General features: G+C 41.2%; 1 protein-coding gene across 11 annotated transcripts in view; it reads right to left on the reverse strand.

Moving 5' to 3' along the window:
* Window positions 1-478: 478 nt before the first annotated feature.
* The window catches only part of prom1a (prominin 1a), a 122,799-nt gene continuing 107,107 nt past the window's right edge, over window positions 479-16,170 (reverse strand). For 2 of the 11 annotated variants that reach the window (XM_046323196.1, XM_046323200.1), the window contains 10 exons: window positions 15,132-15,224; window positions 13,553-13,606; window positions 13,309-13,389; window positions 13,153-13,221; window positions 12,728-12,817; window positions 7,937-8,052; window positions 4,876-4,899; window positions 3,002-3,105; window positions 2,364-2,396; window positions 479-2,072 (listed from right to left, as the gene is read on the reverse strand). In XM_046323196.1, coding sequence (XP_046179152.1) covers window positions 3,036-3,105; window positions 4,876-4,899; window positions 7,937-8,052; window positions 12,728-12,817; window positions 13,153-13,221; window positions 13,309-13,389; window positions 13,553-13,606; window positions 15,132-15,224 — 597 coding nt within the window. In that variant the 3' untranslated portion in view covers window positions 479-2,072; window positions 2,364-2,396; window positions 3,002-3,035. Of the gene's footprint in view, window positions 2,191-2,362; window positions 2,397-3,001; window positions 3,740-4,579; window positions 5,254-7,932; window positions 8,053-12,727; window positions 12,818-13,152; window positions 13,222-13,308; window positions 13,390-13,552; window positions 13,607-15,131; window positions 15,225-16,170 lie in introns of those variants that run through there. The other 9 variants (XM_046323197.1, XM_046323199.1, XM_046323195.1 and 6 more) reach the window with 9 other exon arrangements.

Below are 16,170 nucleotides of genomic sequence, written 5' to 3' on the forward strand. Positions count from 1 at the left end.
TTCACTCTCTCTGAAGTCTCTAAACTCATTACTCAATCTTCTTCTTTAACCAGTTGTACATTTAGGGTGAGGGAGAAGTGGTCACATGCAGGTCAGAAAATGTCTCTGGGCTGCACAGATGTGGGTGTGGGTGCCAAATGACTGTGGAAACCTCAAGTCCTAGCCCATAGCAAAATATAATAATCTCATATCCAAAACAGCGGGTACATAATGGGGTATGGTATGTTCTATGTCTGACGACGACAAAGGCAACATTATATAAGACTATGTGGCCTTGAGGTAATAGCTAACACGTGTAAGCCCATTGTCTCATGTCAAATGTTCCTGGTCATGTGCAGATAATAATTGACACAAAACAACGGACATGGGTGTCCAAAATAGCGACCCCCTTGCCCTTGAAAACTTGGGTAACGATTGGTTTCTCCAGCGGTCACTGAGACACACCTCTTAACGGGAACATCAATCAAAAAGATTTGTGTACAAGAATGCAACTGAAAGTTTATTCACATTTGTACACTTTCAAAAAAACAAACATCATTACAAGGACACACATTTCCAATGAGCACCATCAGTGCACCCCCCAGTGCACCCTCCAGTGCCACCATTACAGTTATACCCTTAAAACAACCAGGAAACAGGAAACATTGCACCCACTATCTAACCAGATGGTGCATATAAAATGTCTGTCATTAAATAGCGTGTTATGTGATTAATCATACACTTGTTAAGGTAAGCAGTCTGCAGGAAACATTGCACCCACTATCTAACCAGATGGTGCATATAAAATGTCTGTCATTAAATAGCGTGTTATGTGATTAATCATACACTTGTTAAGGTAAGCAGTCTGCAGGCATGTACTTATTAAGTAGTAATGGTTGATTGGGAAGTGGCATTTCTTTCCGAGACTCAATGGGCAAGATCAGTTATACCAATAAGATGTCCTCGCTCCACTCGTCAACAAGCCTCTTTTGGATTGGATTAATGCTATTTGATTGACAGCACATGGTAGTTAAGCAGGCTAATGTCCCCATCTTTGTGAGGCAGACAGTAGGAAAGAAGGAACGTGTAAACAAGTGAGAACAGATGGGCTATGTTATTGGGGGGGTGGCACATTTTTACAGTATGTTAACGTTGTTCAGCATAGTCCACACATGGGTGTCATAAATCACTTTAAGCAATACATCTCTTATATACAAATTACTATTCAATACATTCCCCCTTCCATAGGTACCAAAAGCTACTGTGGGATTTACAACAACAAAAAAGATTGAAACAATATATTATGCATAACTGTTATACAACTAAAGACCTGAGACCTACAGTAAAAATAGGATTTGGCTTCAAATAGCAGTTCTCCAATTTAAAGTTTGACCACTACAATAGCCCGGAAAATATCTTTATTAACGTGCCGTGTTAGTATACGCAACAGGATACTTTGCATTTAATGTTAATCAATTGATCAGGTAAGGAATGTTATAGTCTCTTGACATTTCTGTCCAGGTTCATGTGATATTCTACCTGTTATACACTGATATGAGATACAGTTTTCCTCATATTCAACAAGATGGTGGACACCAGTCAAAAGGCTATGGTAAAACAGGTCTAAAAGGCAACCGTCTGGAGTTTGCCTCAAACCTGTTTGTTTCACGTGATACGCCTCATCAGTTAGTAAAACATCATCGCAAAGACCCCTCAAATATGAGCAGTAATGGCAATGCTCTAGTAGCAGCTCTACATGACATTTCAAAGGATCTTTTCATTCACCGTTTAGACAACGCGAAAGAAGTACAAAAGATTTGAGAGTACACAGCCATGTAATTGTCGTTGTGTCCTCAATTTGAACTCAGCCTCGGCTCTGATATTGTGGCCAGACTAATGTAAACACACTAGACAGCTATGTGAGAGGTGAAGGATGAAGGTCGACCGACACTGGCTCAGATGTATGGCTTCCTTATAGTTTCCCCCCCCGGGAGGATCAAAGAAAGGGTTGATGACAGCACCTTCTGTAGTGTCCGAGGGGGGTCCTATTGGACAGCGGATATCCAGAACAGGCTGTGACTGGTCATTAGGATCTTGTCAGTAAAAAGATCCGTGCAGACCGAGGAAGAGAGGAACACACACAAAATACATCAGGTAAGGACTTATTTTTGAAGCTTTGTCTTGTCCAAGGGGTGGGAAATTGATGGTGTCCTAAACATAGATGAAATGCAATTTAACACCGCATGCAACATCTGAGTAAAAATGCATTGATGTAAAATAGTCTAAGTGGAAAGCCAACAGATAGCATATAAAGTGGTATATTTCTATGCTAAAACGTATCATAGAAAACAGGAACAGTATCTACAAATATAGTAGAAACTTACAATCTAGTGTTTCAGTTCCAGTTTCCAATGGCACTGTAGAAAAGAAGATACTGTGTCAGAAAACATTGACATTTAATTGCATCAGATTTGATTTGACATTTCAGAAGCTTATTGCTTTTGCCATTGTGAGACTCAGGGGGGAAATGAAAGCAATGAAATGTGAGTTTTGAAATGAGAGAAGGAAGACTTTCATCTTAAACTGTATAAGTCATTAGGAACAGCAAACACGCACAGCGGGCCTCGTCTATTGCACATTTATAGAGCAGTTACACGTGGTTAGACACAAATACCATCGAGCCATTTATGGTTTAGGGTTTATTAGTGATTCCAAAAACAGCAATCCTCCCCGTTGAAGACTTTCTGCAAAGCCAGTGAAGCAGACATGCGAGTGCTAAAAACAAGCTGTTGAAGAAGGGTGAATTGGGGGGTTACATAAGGAAATATGGTGTCAAGCAAAGGAGGAGACGAGAGAGAAAACTGTCAAAGTTCTGGAGGTTTTTCAGTGTGGCAACGGCATGCAGACAAACAGCAGGAGAAGATGGCATGGAAATTGCATGAGGAGAGAATAAAGGAGGGGAAGACGATGCTGATGAGGCGGCGGGAGAGATGTCGTCCGCGTATTCAGTGGTTCTCAGTACCTTTCTGGAGTCGGTCAAAAAGCCTGGGCCTCTCTCACCAGTCAATATGCCTGGGGGGAGCGGAGGCCCGTGGGAACCTAGTCATAGTGTCATAGGCAAGGATGCTAGTGGCACAGGGGTACAGGAAAGGGGGACAACATCAATGCCAGGAAAAGGGAACATTCTTTGGGTCAACCATTTTGTTAGTCCTGTCTCTTGCTTTCAGATCCTGCACTTGAAGGGAGCAGCAGGTTTTCCCCAAAACACAGAGAGCAGAACCACTCCATCGACCCTCGCTGAGGGCTTGAGGCCAACAAGGGATGGTATGATGCCAGGGTGAATGTATGCAGTAAATTTGCCATATGCACTGAACTGAGGGAATAACATCCACTCTATCCAAACTGATTTTATATTGACTTTTAGAGGGAAGTAGAGAGTGAAACCATGGTCATGGTAGATTGATGATGATACTGGGTAGATTGTAATAAAAGACAAGCCATAGGTGGTAGTCTCAGCATGTGTGTTATTGTCACGTTCCCCTGTCTGTCATTCTGTGGTGATGCTCTCTGTGTTTGGTTCACATTGCTTGGCCGTCCAAATGTACATTTCAGTGAAAAACATGCAGTTAGAGGTCATTAGAAGTTCGTCACATGAGCAGTTGTCTCAGTAGCACCACACCAAAGCAGACATGCTTGCCTCTCTTTTTGCCTCTCTCGGAGCAAAAGGATCACGTGTACATTCACAGCAGTTTGCCCAATTCTAAAGAAGAGGAGACATGCAAGGAGTTTCATTTCACTTGATCAAGTCATTGTGCACAGAGCATGCAGTGGGTTAGTAAATGCTCCAAAGATCATGTGAAACCCAAAACCAAAACACACAAGCGGTAAACAGTGGACTAGCTGGCTTGACCTCCCAATGCTGGAGCAGCAACCAGTGTAGCATCCATTGGAAAGATCAGCTGACATCCAGATGTGTCTGAGGGTCTAGCCAACCCCTTGGACATGCACTGTGTCCCAGCCACCTTATTTAACCACCCCACTGAGTGACTGACTGCCCCCTAGCCAACATGCCGCCCCTGCCCCAATCCCTCCCTGAAACAGGCCATGCAAATAGATTTTTTCCATCGGGCTGCTTTATATTTTGTTTACCTTGTCATTACAGGGTTTTTGGATACCTTGTAAATGCTCAATATGATAACCATTATTACCAATTTCCATACTGAAACAAAACATTGCATACCAAAAAAACATGATGAAAAGATATGACGTGAGAGACAGGGCATGCTATCAACCCTCGGCAATAAAAGTTTCTCTCTAAGTAGGAAAACTTGGGAAGATGCTAGCGTCTATTCTAAACGTAAACAAATGTATGGTTCTATATAGAAAGTCTAGAATGCATAAACCACAGTACTTTATCTTACACCTTAACTTCCAAAAACAAAAGGTGGGCTTGTAAGAATCAAATCAAAGTGTATTAGTCGCATACACAGTTTAGCAGATGATATAGCATCGTCCGGGTTTGGTCGGGGTAGGCCATCACTGTAAATAACAATTTGTTCTTAACTGACTAGTTAGGTTAAATACTTAAAAAAAAAAATGTAATAGCGGGTGCAGTGAAATGCTTGTGTTACTAACTCCTAATAATCAAATACTAAAAACAAGAAATCAGAGCCCTTAATGATCAACAAGGGGCACTTTTTCAAGATTGCACGCAAAGGAAAGCCAAAACGATACACCGACGGATGCATTCCAAAGCTAAAAATGTAAAACACCAAGAACCAGCACCAAGTAATCAGCAATTTAATCTATGTACAAAATCCACAGAAAAGCGCAGATGTACGGATGAGTTCTACTGCAAGGAGAAAGGAGAGGTAAAATGGGTCAAATGTATCTTACGTTTTCATGGGAATTGTCTCAATGCTACAAAGATAGAAAAAAGAACAAAAAAAATGTATGAAATGCTCGGCAATAGAAATGCACCAAAAGGTTTTTGGGCACTGATCAGATTACGTCGATACACGTCTTTGATCAAGACATTTGGTGACTTGTCTATCGCATTCATTCACTACTGTAAGTGCATGGGAGAGGTGAGGGCTACTGAAGGATGCATAAAACAATGTGAATAGTACTTAATACGCCACTTTTAAAAATTTTCTTCATAAAGTGCAAAGTGCTTGACGGAGAGAAATGAAATGAAAAGTAAGGATGGAAGAAGATGGAAATAGTAGGAATGGTTATCACAAAGTAAAATGCCAAGTCCCAGAAACAGAGGAACTGAAAAGAGAGAGAGAAAGAGAATTAAGTAGAAAGAGTTAAGATACTGTTGCTTACAACTAGTTACTACTGCAAATGAACTGCAATAGACAGAAGAGGGGAAGGCAGAGATAGGGGAAGGAAAGTAAGGCAAGATAGAAAAAGGGGCTGGACCAGAGACAGGAAAGAAGCAATTCTATGACCTCCTACTGAACTTGTCTGTTGTGGATTGAGTCAAATTGTGTTAATTACCACTTTGTAATCCTGGCACATGAGAACTAATCAGACTCAGACCCAATTTCAGTCTTGTTAATGCATATCATAGGGTCTAATAAGGAAGTGTTCCCCAAGATGACTTTCCAGTCTCAAATCAATTTAACCAAATAGGCATGGGGAAAGAGCTAGGTGGGGTGGACCAATTGTAGGGGAAACGCTGTAAGAGGGATCACCATACATCAAACTAATCACTGGGTTGCACTACCAATTCACAGTAGGGGACATCCAAACCTCAGCTATAGTTCACTTAAGAGGATGATCAAAGGGTTCTTCCCGATATGTGACCGACCGGCTCAATTCGGTCTTATGTAGCAACATTTGCAATGTTTTATTTATTTATTTTTACAATGGATAAAAGTAGTCTCAGAGCTAGAAAATTGTATATCATACACTACAATTGAGGAACACTGGGAAAGTAATTCTGCTTTGAAAGTTGATAAATTTGTAACCACACTTTTCAGAAAATGGCCCTTGAATGTTTTGGTAAACCTCCTGGAGAGCTCTTCTTTGTCTACACCCATTCAGCATCCTTCACACCCTCTTAAGCCTGAGCTCCACCCATCTCTTTAAGGATTCAAATGTAAGGTCATGTGCTAAACAGAGTGAGTACGACGGTACTGTACTAAACAACCAAAGACATCAAGACTAAAGGCTGGTTTATACTACGTCTAGCGACATGTCTGTAGACAGTTGTTGCAGTGACATCATGAACATGCTATTGTCGTCTGACATCAAACTTGCTGTCGTTATGAAAAAGTATAAACACTAAAACAGGCTGCATGACATCAGCAACTTGGTGGTCCAAAATAGCATAATTGGTGTATTTGAACACCAATAAACCCACCCGTTTAAAAATGAATTTAGTTTATGTCAATCGAGCAAACCAGGCAACTAAAAGCAACTTTCTAAACAATGCTTTGGTTCGTTTATAGCTTGTTAGCTTGCTAGCTAATGTTAAGTTAGCTGGCTAACGAGTTCAAATAATGACAATATCATATAGCTGACAACATCTTAATTTGAGCTAATTTGTATTCATTACTACAGGAAAATAAACTCACAACAAGATCATTATTTACAAGTTAATGGCCAGCTAATTACAGAAAATAACTTACGGTTGTGAGTGTGCCAAATTATAAGCAGGCCCTTCTACCGGAGAATTTAAGAACTTACACACTGTCTTGTTGGCCTAACGTTATATCTTAATTTGACTTTGGTGCAGGTCATGTTGTCCTTCACATTACCGTCTCTGGTAAACACAAACTAGATCAAATATAATCAAAGTTTATTTGTCACATTTACAGGATACAGAAGGTGTAAAAGGTACAGTGAAATGGTTACTTGCAGAGTGGAGCCTTATGTTTAGACATTTAGCTAGCTAGCTAAACAGTTAACCATAATCATAACTTATAACATTATTACCCTGCATGAATCTGCAGGTAGCTAAAGCTAACCAACTAAGTTTGATGTTCGCTAACTAGACAGGTGTTTCTCTTTGCAATCAAACGGCAGAATTTTCTCCATCTCCTTAGATGCTTCCACCGGACATTCCACTGACTTCAAAACTCGGTCCTCCAGAAAGTGGAGAGCATTAGCAACACTTTTGCAGTTCTTCGTGATATCTTTCATAATAGCCGTGTTAGAAAGGATTACCTACACATACTGAGCAGCTCATGTTATAGACAGACGCTTGCTACATGGCAGACCAATCCAAACTCATTTCTCGGCATGTCCTGCCCAACCATTATCTCAGCCAATCATGGCTAGCTGGAAGGTTCCTGCCTTTTTCCGTGGCTAAACAACTAGGCACGTAATTCAACAATTGTATTCGTATTTACAGATGCACACACGTTTGTTATTAAGGCACATGAAAGTTCACATGTTCCAGAAGGCATTTCTGCCCAAAAAATGCATTTTGATTTTAAAAAATCTGTTTACGTTCAAATGCCTCTCCTGTGAAGTAGTGACACGCGACATACTGTATGTGACGACATAGTATTTAAAGTAACTGTTCAGTGTTCATAGATTTCTATGAAAGATGACCTATAATTAATTCCAATATGAGTTAAATAGTTTTCCTTCCAAAAAATGGTAATTAACTATGTTAAAAAGCATATATGGGCACACACCAACAACAGAATGGTGTGGGCATATACGTCATTAAAATACTCATGCGAGTAGACTGCTGATTGGCCAGCTCAGCCAATGAGCCAACATGACATCATGCTCTATGAGGAAATAACAAGCATTTTTTAAAGATTTAAGATATAAGTTTGAGGTGGGTTTTTTACTGATTTTTTTCCCTACAATTTTTGCTTTGGCCACAAATACTAGTATAGGACGAGTCAACAACATCTGGGTATGAGTTAACAGAATATGGACTTTTAAAAGTGAGATTTTCACTGGACAGTTTAAGATTAGAGATACTCACTCATCGTAAACATCCTCTGTGTCCATTCTGCGGTAGAACTTTGCCAGTTTTACTGACAGGATGATGCTAGGAAGGAGGAATAGGGCACAGCAGCCTAGGCCAAACCAGAATGTGTTCTGAGAGACAGGGAAAACAGAGAGAATGCAGTATCAGTCAAAAGCAATCTTAGGTTTGGTATACTTTCTCTTGATCATAATTTTTTAAATACATGATATATATGTATATATAAAAAACATTTTTTACATGATAAATATATTTATGGTTTTATGACAGATAGCCATGGAACATAATATATAATTTAATATCTCATTACTGGGAAGACTTTCAACACTGGAGCCTGAGGTATAGCACCATAAACTGGCTACACTTCTCTGCACTGTCAACTGTGTATATTTATCTTTCGTAGAGGACTTTCCATCACGTTGGACACAAAGTTCTGCACAGTATGTGTACCTGTTTGTGACTGTGCATGTTTTTGCAGAGGGGCCAGCACAGTTTACCCAACTCTAAAGGTGGAAAACACTGAGTCATAAAGTCTACATGAAGCTGAGTATGTGAGTAGAGCGGAACTGGAGCTTTTACTGGAGAGTGGAGCGAAATTCCCAGAGGCTGGGGCGTCGACCTTCTCGCCTGCTCCATTTTCGCTCCAGTAGCACTGACTTCACGAGCTCAGGGCGTGCCCGGCCCAGCATGCATTTGTCGTCTACTTGTGTGCTGCTCTAGCCCCTTGCTTTAGCTACTGTCATGGAATTCGCTAACTATTTTCATGAAAAAATTTAGAAAACACACAGGTGCCAAATCAAGGTGACTTATAAAGATGAGGACTACGAGAGGGAGCGTGGCGATCCAGTGTCCACAACTAAAGAAAAATTGTGGAATCTGAAAAGACACGTAATCCCATGCACATGCTAAAAGAAAGGAATGAGGTGGGTAGATAACTAAATGTGTCATTGTAGCAAAGTACTTATAAACCAAAAATCTGATCTCCAAAACGTTTAGTTCATTTTCATTATATTATCTAGACAATAGACCAATAAGCCTGGCATAATCACACGTTCAGCTTTCAGTTTTGACTGGGTTATTTTGCCTAAAAGACCTTTAGGCTTACTGTACCCATGTAAAAAATACAAATAAACATCTCTGCCCAGCCTGGCAAGAGTGGCCAAAAGTGTGGCTCTGCAAGTGTGGCGAGGATATTTTTCGCTGCTGGCCGGCTCTCCAGGCACCATCGCATGAGCCTTAAGCCACAGACTGGCCAAACTCGTGTTTCTAAAAATGGATTCAAAGGCATTTTTTTGTCTAATTTGCATTTAATTATAAGTAAGTCACAGCCTATATGTGCAATTTACAAACTATAACCAACTGTCACGGATCCCTCCGGAACATTCATTACGCACACCTGTCCCCTATTCCCACTGATTAGTACTTGTATAAGTGTGCCCTTTGGTTTCTATTGGACTGTCCATTATTGTTACAATGTCTGTTGGTGCGTGTGAATACCTGTGCTGTGTGTTTTGGGCTTTCGTGCCCTTGTGGATTGCGCAGATGATTACGGGTCTTGTCCCGTAGTGATAATCATTGTGCGGCGTGTGTTATTTATTCGAGGTATTCCTTGCTCTTTTTTGGGGGGTTTCTACCCTGTGTTTGGCATAGTGTTTGTTTTGTCTTCGTCCCCGTGCCTTTACACGGCACGCCATATTTTGGGTAAAATTTTGTAAAAACTATTACGCATACCTGTGTCTGTCTCCCGAATCATTTATACCAGCGTGACACCTGCCTACTCTGTCACACTCGCAAATGCTTCACATTGTATTTCTTTGTAGGCTTGAAATAATTTATATAAAATACTCTAAATAATTAATTTTCATCCCTTCTTAGGCTTCCTGTCTGGCTCCTGACTTATTAAGAGTGTGTATATGCTGTTTAATATGACATGTAGTCTACTTGAAATTATGTTTGCTTCTTACATTCACTTTAAATACTTTTCATCAAAATCCTTATGGTTTGGTTTCAATACATTAAAAAACAATTGGTAGGTCCAGGTAGTCAAAAGAAATAGATAGGTGTTGGTTAAATTGTTTGATTTTAATGAACGGAGTGAATTTTGAGAGGCTATTTTCTTCCCTGTGAGCACCGGGCAGTTTTTAGCAGAGCGTTGGGGAAGCACATGGAGCGATGAGTGCGATTTCTAACCACTCAACTCTGCTCAAATGATCTGAGATGAAGTAATCATAGCCATGACATAACAGCCCCACGGTCCGTGGAATGAATGAACACTGTCATAATTTAATTTGGCTCTGCTCCAATCACATTGATAGCCAAAGTGTCACAACTTTTCTCTTGTCCCCATGTTAGGTAAGTAGTTCCATTCCTCCATCCCTGCCAGACACACTGTGCTGTTGACCTTTCTCTACTGTATCAACTTTTAGTGTGGATACCCAGTTGTGTGTAGCTACTGTACAGAGGAAAGACTAGAGGCGCTATTGGAGCACTTACAGGCTCTTTCCTGTGTTGCTGCACCTTTGCTCTGTTGCTCCGGGACACTAGTAAAATGACCTATTGAGCTTTAACAAGCGCTTTGGTCCGTACGGTGTGTCCAGAAGCATCCTGTTGGCAGTCCAAGTCAATTAGCTGGCGCTGGAACCTATGTGGGCTCTAAGTGGCGGAGGGGGGGGGCTATTTGTTTAATTTCATAGAGATGCTTCCTGCCATTGGGACCGTGTTGGTAACAAAGCCCCATGCAGACTGGATACATGGGCAGATGTCAAGATTACACAAGGCTGGCTGTCATTTTCTTCTAGTCTCTTCGTCTCTCTCTCTCTTATTCTCGACTCTTCGTCTTTGCAGCACTCTGTAGGGTTCCTCACTGTGCACTGCCAGGTCTAACTGCCTCTCACTGATCATGTGCTGGATTCCAGGGCCTGACTTGTACAGTGGGGCAAAAAAGTATTTCGTCAGCCACCAATTGTGCAAGTTCTCCCGCTTAAAAAATATGAGAGAGGCCTGGAATTTGCATCATAGGTACACTTCAACTATGAGACAAAATTAGAATTTTTTTTCCAGAAAATCACATTGTAGGATTTTTAATGAATGAATTTGCAAATTATGGTGAAAAATAAGTATTTGGTCACCTACAAACAAGCAAGATTTCTGGCTCTCACAGACCTGTAACTTCATCTTTAAGAGGCTCCTCTGTCCTCCACTCGTTACCTGTATTAATGGCACCTGTTTGAACTTGTTATCAGTATAAAAGACACCTGTCCACAACCTCAAACAGTCACACTCCAAACTCCACTATGGTCAAGACCAAAGAGCTGTCAAAGGACACCAGAAACAAAATTGCAGACCTGCACCAGGCTGGGAAGACTGAATCTGCAATAGGTAAGCAGCTTGGTTTGAAGAAATCAACTGTGGTAGCAATTATTAGGAAATGGAAGACATACAAGACCACTGATAATCTCCCTCGATCTGGGGCTCCACGCAAGATCTCACACCGTGGGGTCAAAATGATCACAAGAACGGTGAGCAAAAGTCCCAGAACCACACGGGGGGACCTAGTGAATGTCCTGCAGAGAGCTGGGACCAAAGTAACAAAGCCTACCATCAGTAACACACTATGAATGGGGCCATGTATCATGAGATTTTGAGTAAAAACCTCCTTCCATCAGCAAGGGCATTGAAGATGAAACGTGGCTGGGTCTGTCAGCATGACAATGATCCCAAACACACCGCCCGGGCAACAAAGGAGTGGCTTCGTAAGAAGCATTTCAAGGTCCTGGAGTGGCCTAGCCAGTCTCCAGATCTCAACCCCATAGAAAATCTTTGGAGGGAGTTGAAAGTCTGTGTTGCCCAGCAACCGCCCCAAAACATCACTGCTCTAGAGGAGAGCTGCATGGAGGAATGGGCCAAAATACCAGCAACAGTGTGTGAAAACCTTGTGAAGACTTACAGAAAACGTTTGACCTCTTGTCATTGCCAACAAAGGGTATATAACAAAGTATTGAGATACACTTTTGTTATTGACCAAATACTTATTTTCCACCATAATTTGCAAATAAATTCATAAAAATCTTACAATGTGATTTTCTGGATTTTTTTTCAAATTTAGTCTGTCATGATGAAAATTACAGGCCTCTCTCAGCTTTTTAAGTGGGAGAACTTTCACAATTGGTGGCTAACTAAATACTTTTTTGCCCCACTGTATGTTCTAAATCAGGCGAGGTTGGGGGTGATTATGTGTGATTGGGTGGGATTGATGGGGTGATTAGGGGGGGGAGAAGAGGGCCTCATTTGTCTGATGGAGCTCTGTTGAGGGTCACAGAACCCCCCTTACCTCCCAAACCCCTAAACTCCCTACCCCCACCCATCTCCACTACAGACCCTTCACCTTACACACACATAGTCCCCTGTATCTCGCCTGAGCCTTCATTATATCATGCCATTAGCGTCCGCTAAAACCTGGGGCCCTCAGAAAGAACCCGCCTTGTCTTCTGGGCCTGGCGGGCTAGGGGGTTTTGGAGGAGAACACTGAGGAGCTGTGTGGACCCATGCCAGTAGAATGTACCGTGTGTGTGCCCCTACACATCACATATTTTAGCAGAGCGCAGCACATGGCTGTGTGAACATACTGTACCGGTACAAAGACAATGTGAACCCTCTCAAGAGACCAACCTCCAACCCCCTCACCCCTTTCAAGTTATGCCCTGCATGCCTTCCTGTCTGCACCCCAACGGCCCAACAGACGTTTCAGGCATGTTTTAAAAGGATCCCTTATATTGCGTTTTTAGTTACCAATGAGTCAACCAAGAAGCTGCAGGCTACGATCTCCACTGTGTCCACGATGTTGCTGAAGGGTTTGCAAGCCGCTACCTCCATGGTCAGCTGGGTAAACCATGCAAACAAAGAGCATATGTTAGAGTTATACCATTGGCAAACAATTATGAAAGTCGACAGTTGGAATTTCTGGAAAATAAAGGGACGTTATAGCTTTACACTTGGACAATTCACGATTGATGACCAAGTTGATTGAAAACAAGTCAGCAGCACTGTCACTATTGGCACAATTCAATTAAGTTGGGAGAAGCATTCTGTTCAAACAGTAAGACTGTAATTTACGACAAGAGATGCAATATTTCTGCTATATATCTCATTTCCTTCTTATGCTACAGGGGGGAAAACCAAGGCATTAACAAACTGTTTGGAACACAAATACTTACAGAAGTCCTGACCCACTCTATGTATTGCCTGAAATATCCAACAATGGTTTGCTTGTACTTTTCCGTTTCCTAATGGAGAGAGGAATAACATGTTAGCTACTGAGTTTTACTGTAGCATCGAAATGTAAACAATTACTGGGAAGCCATAGTAATCACCTGGTTGACGACTTGTGTGGCATTCTGGGAGATGAGATACTGCGCTGCTTCGATGGTCGCCAGTACATCGGCGACTTTGTTCTGGACAGAACAGAGGGAAAATAATGCTCAAGAAGCTTTCATAAGAGTCTATGGAGCTGCTCCGGAGTCTTTGTTCAGCGTTTATGGATGTACTACGAATGCTTGATGTTAATTGAGTCCGTGTGAACTGTTGGGGTACATGGTTCGTAGGTGGCCCACTTACCGGCAGGTCTGAGGCCGTCCTCTCCAGTAGTCTGATGCTCTGGTTCAGCATACTCTTTAAAAGGGGAAATGCACAACACATGTTAACACCCCAGAGGTTTAAAGGTCAGGGTTTAGAGACATACTCCAACAACACCATTTCATGTGGATTTTGGTCGTGAGAAATGTGCTGCAAAATATGTCAAAACCCCAATTAAAGTGTTTTCGCATGAATTCGTAATACATTTTCTTCAATACTATTTGAACACGTGAAGACCACTCGTGATGACTGATACTGTACGTGCAACACGTAAAAAAAGTGACAAACTCCATGCTGGTCCCAGTATAAAGTACGTACATGGTCATTAGTCAGCACATGCACCAGACTACTGAAGAATAATTACAGGATTAACAATTACAGACAGACTAATCTACATATCATGAATGATTTATTTTTTACAAGGCATGTAACGGACCCAATCTTGCTCATGCAAAATCAATCATGTCATACAGGTCTGAATCAGCATGCTGTACTAAATATCCTGACCTGAAAGAGAATGAAAGTTCATGGTAATGGTCAGGGCATGCCAGGAAAAGCCCCTTGGATTCGAGGTACAAGGAGCATGGACAACTCACACTAGTGGTGGGCACCAATATCAATTATTTGATATGACATCAATAATTTGATATGATATCGATATGAGCAAGGCATGTCATCACCCTCAACATTACAAGACGAACACAGGCCCATTGTGGAGACACATGCTTACCCTCGCTCTAACATATTTCTTGGAAGCCATTAGTTGAAGTAAAAAGAGTTCAAAGGGAAATATTCAAATAAAAAGATAAGACAGACCTCTAAAACTCAGCCTTTCTTGGTAACAAGATTGCAGTTCGTGGAATTACTTTGAAGTACACTGACTATTAAATGGGTATATTATCATATTCTGGGAAAAGCACATTATATGTGGCCTACAGTGATGTCGTGTAAGTATATGTTGTTGGGTCCTTATGCCTTTGAACTTATTAAAGAGTAAAATACTTGTGTGAGGTGGAGCAAAATATATGATTGATTTGCCCATGTGAATGTAACAGTCAACTACTTCAATATTCTAGCGTTGAGTGTCTTTCAGGGTTCTAATGTCCTGACTGCACAACCATTGTTACCTGGGTCAAATACATATGTCAGATGTGCTGCACTTGGTTTGGTTTGCCCGGTACAATGCAAACAATGGAATAGTCCCAAAAGAGCAAACCATTTAATACGTACTCCCAAAAGCGTACAAATAAATCGAGCGCACCGCATACATTTTCAACTATTTGAAAGTATCTGACCTATTGGTTTGATCAGGGTCTGATTCTTGTAGGTCAATAATAGTCTATAGAATTTATAGTCTATAGAAAAAATGGTTCTTCAAATGGGTTCACCTATGAGGAAACCTATTAGGTTCTAGATATAGCACCTTTTTTTCTATTAGGGTAAATAGAGCACGACTATGGGCCATGGCCATTTCTGCCAGTCTATTGAAGCCGAGCACTGATGGGCCCAGACATGGATGTTAATCTAAAAAAAGAATGATTGAAGATAGATTGTTGATTACCATGGCCTGCTCCATAGGGACGACCTGCTGACTGTGGATCTGCCGGAGACTGTTGGCGTGGCCCTTTAGAGAGGTCTGGAGGGGCCCCTTGGGCTGTGGACACACACACAGACAGAGGTTCAGAGTAGACACACAAACACATACAAAAAGGTAATAATGATAGTATCCAAAAGGTCACCATTGTTCAGCACCCCTGGACAATGTGCCTTGCTCAATGGCACAGAAACCAATTTTTCACCTTGTTGGCTCCAAGATTCGAGCCAGTGACTTTTCGGATACTGTACCAATGCTCTAACCTCGAGGCTAACACACACACAGTACCAGTAAAAGGTTTGGACACACCTACTCTTTCAAGGGTTTTTCTTTATTTTTTTCTTTATTTATTTTTTATTAGACATCAAAACTGAAATAACACATATGGAATCATGTAGTAACCAAAAAAAGTGTTAAACAAATCAAAATATATTTGATATATTTGAGATTCTTCAATGTAGCCACCCCTTGTTTTGATGACAGCTTTGCTCACTCTTGGCATTCTCACATCTCAACATCAACTTTTCAGAGGAGACTGTGTGAATCAGGCCTTCATAGTCGAATTGCTACAAATAAACCACTACTAAAGGACACCAATAATAAGAAAAGACTTGCTTGGGCCAAGAAACACGATTAATGGACATTAGACCGGTGGAAATCAGTCTTTTGGTCTGATGAGTCCAAATGTTTTTTTAAAATTTGTACAAATATTTAAAACATACAACATACTTTCAGTGAAGCCGCTCAACAACGACATCACACTAGTCATCTAACAGACTCCCATCCAGAGCGACACACAGAAGCAACCAGGGTCAACGCCCTACTCAAGGGCACGTCGACAGATCTCCCAACAGTACTATTTCAAGGGGGAATTTTAGACCAATGCTATGCATTTTCAGCTAATCCTGAACCTGAGACCAGAAACAGGGCAATACCAAAATAAATGGTATATTGATTCTGTATCATCACAACAACATCTGCAGAGATTTGATGATTGTATGCCCCA

The sequence above is a fragment of the Oncorhynchus gorbuscha genome, linkage group LG23, assembly GCF_021184085.1.
Source record: "Oncorhynchus gorbuscha isolate QuinsamMale2020 ecotype Even-year linkage group LG23, OgorEven_v1.0, whole genome shotgun sequence".
NCBI classification, from domain to species: Eukaryota; Metazoa; Chordata; class Actinopteri; order Salmoniformes; family Salmonidae; genus Oncorhynchus; species Oncorhynchus gorbuscha.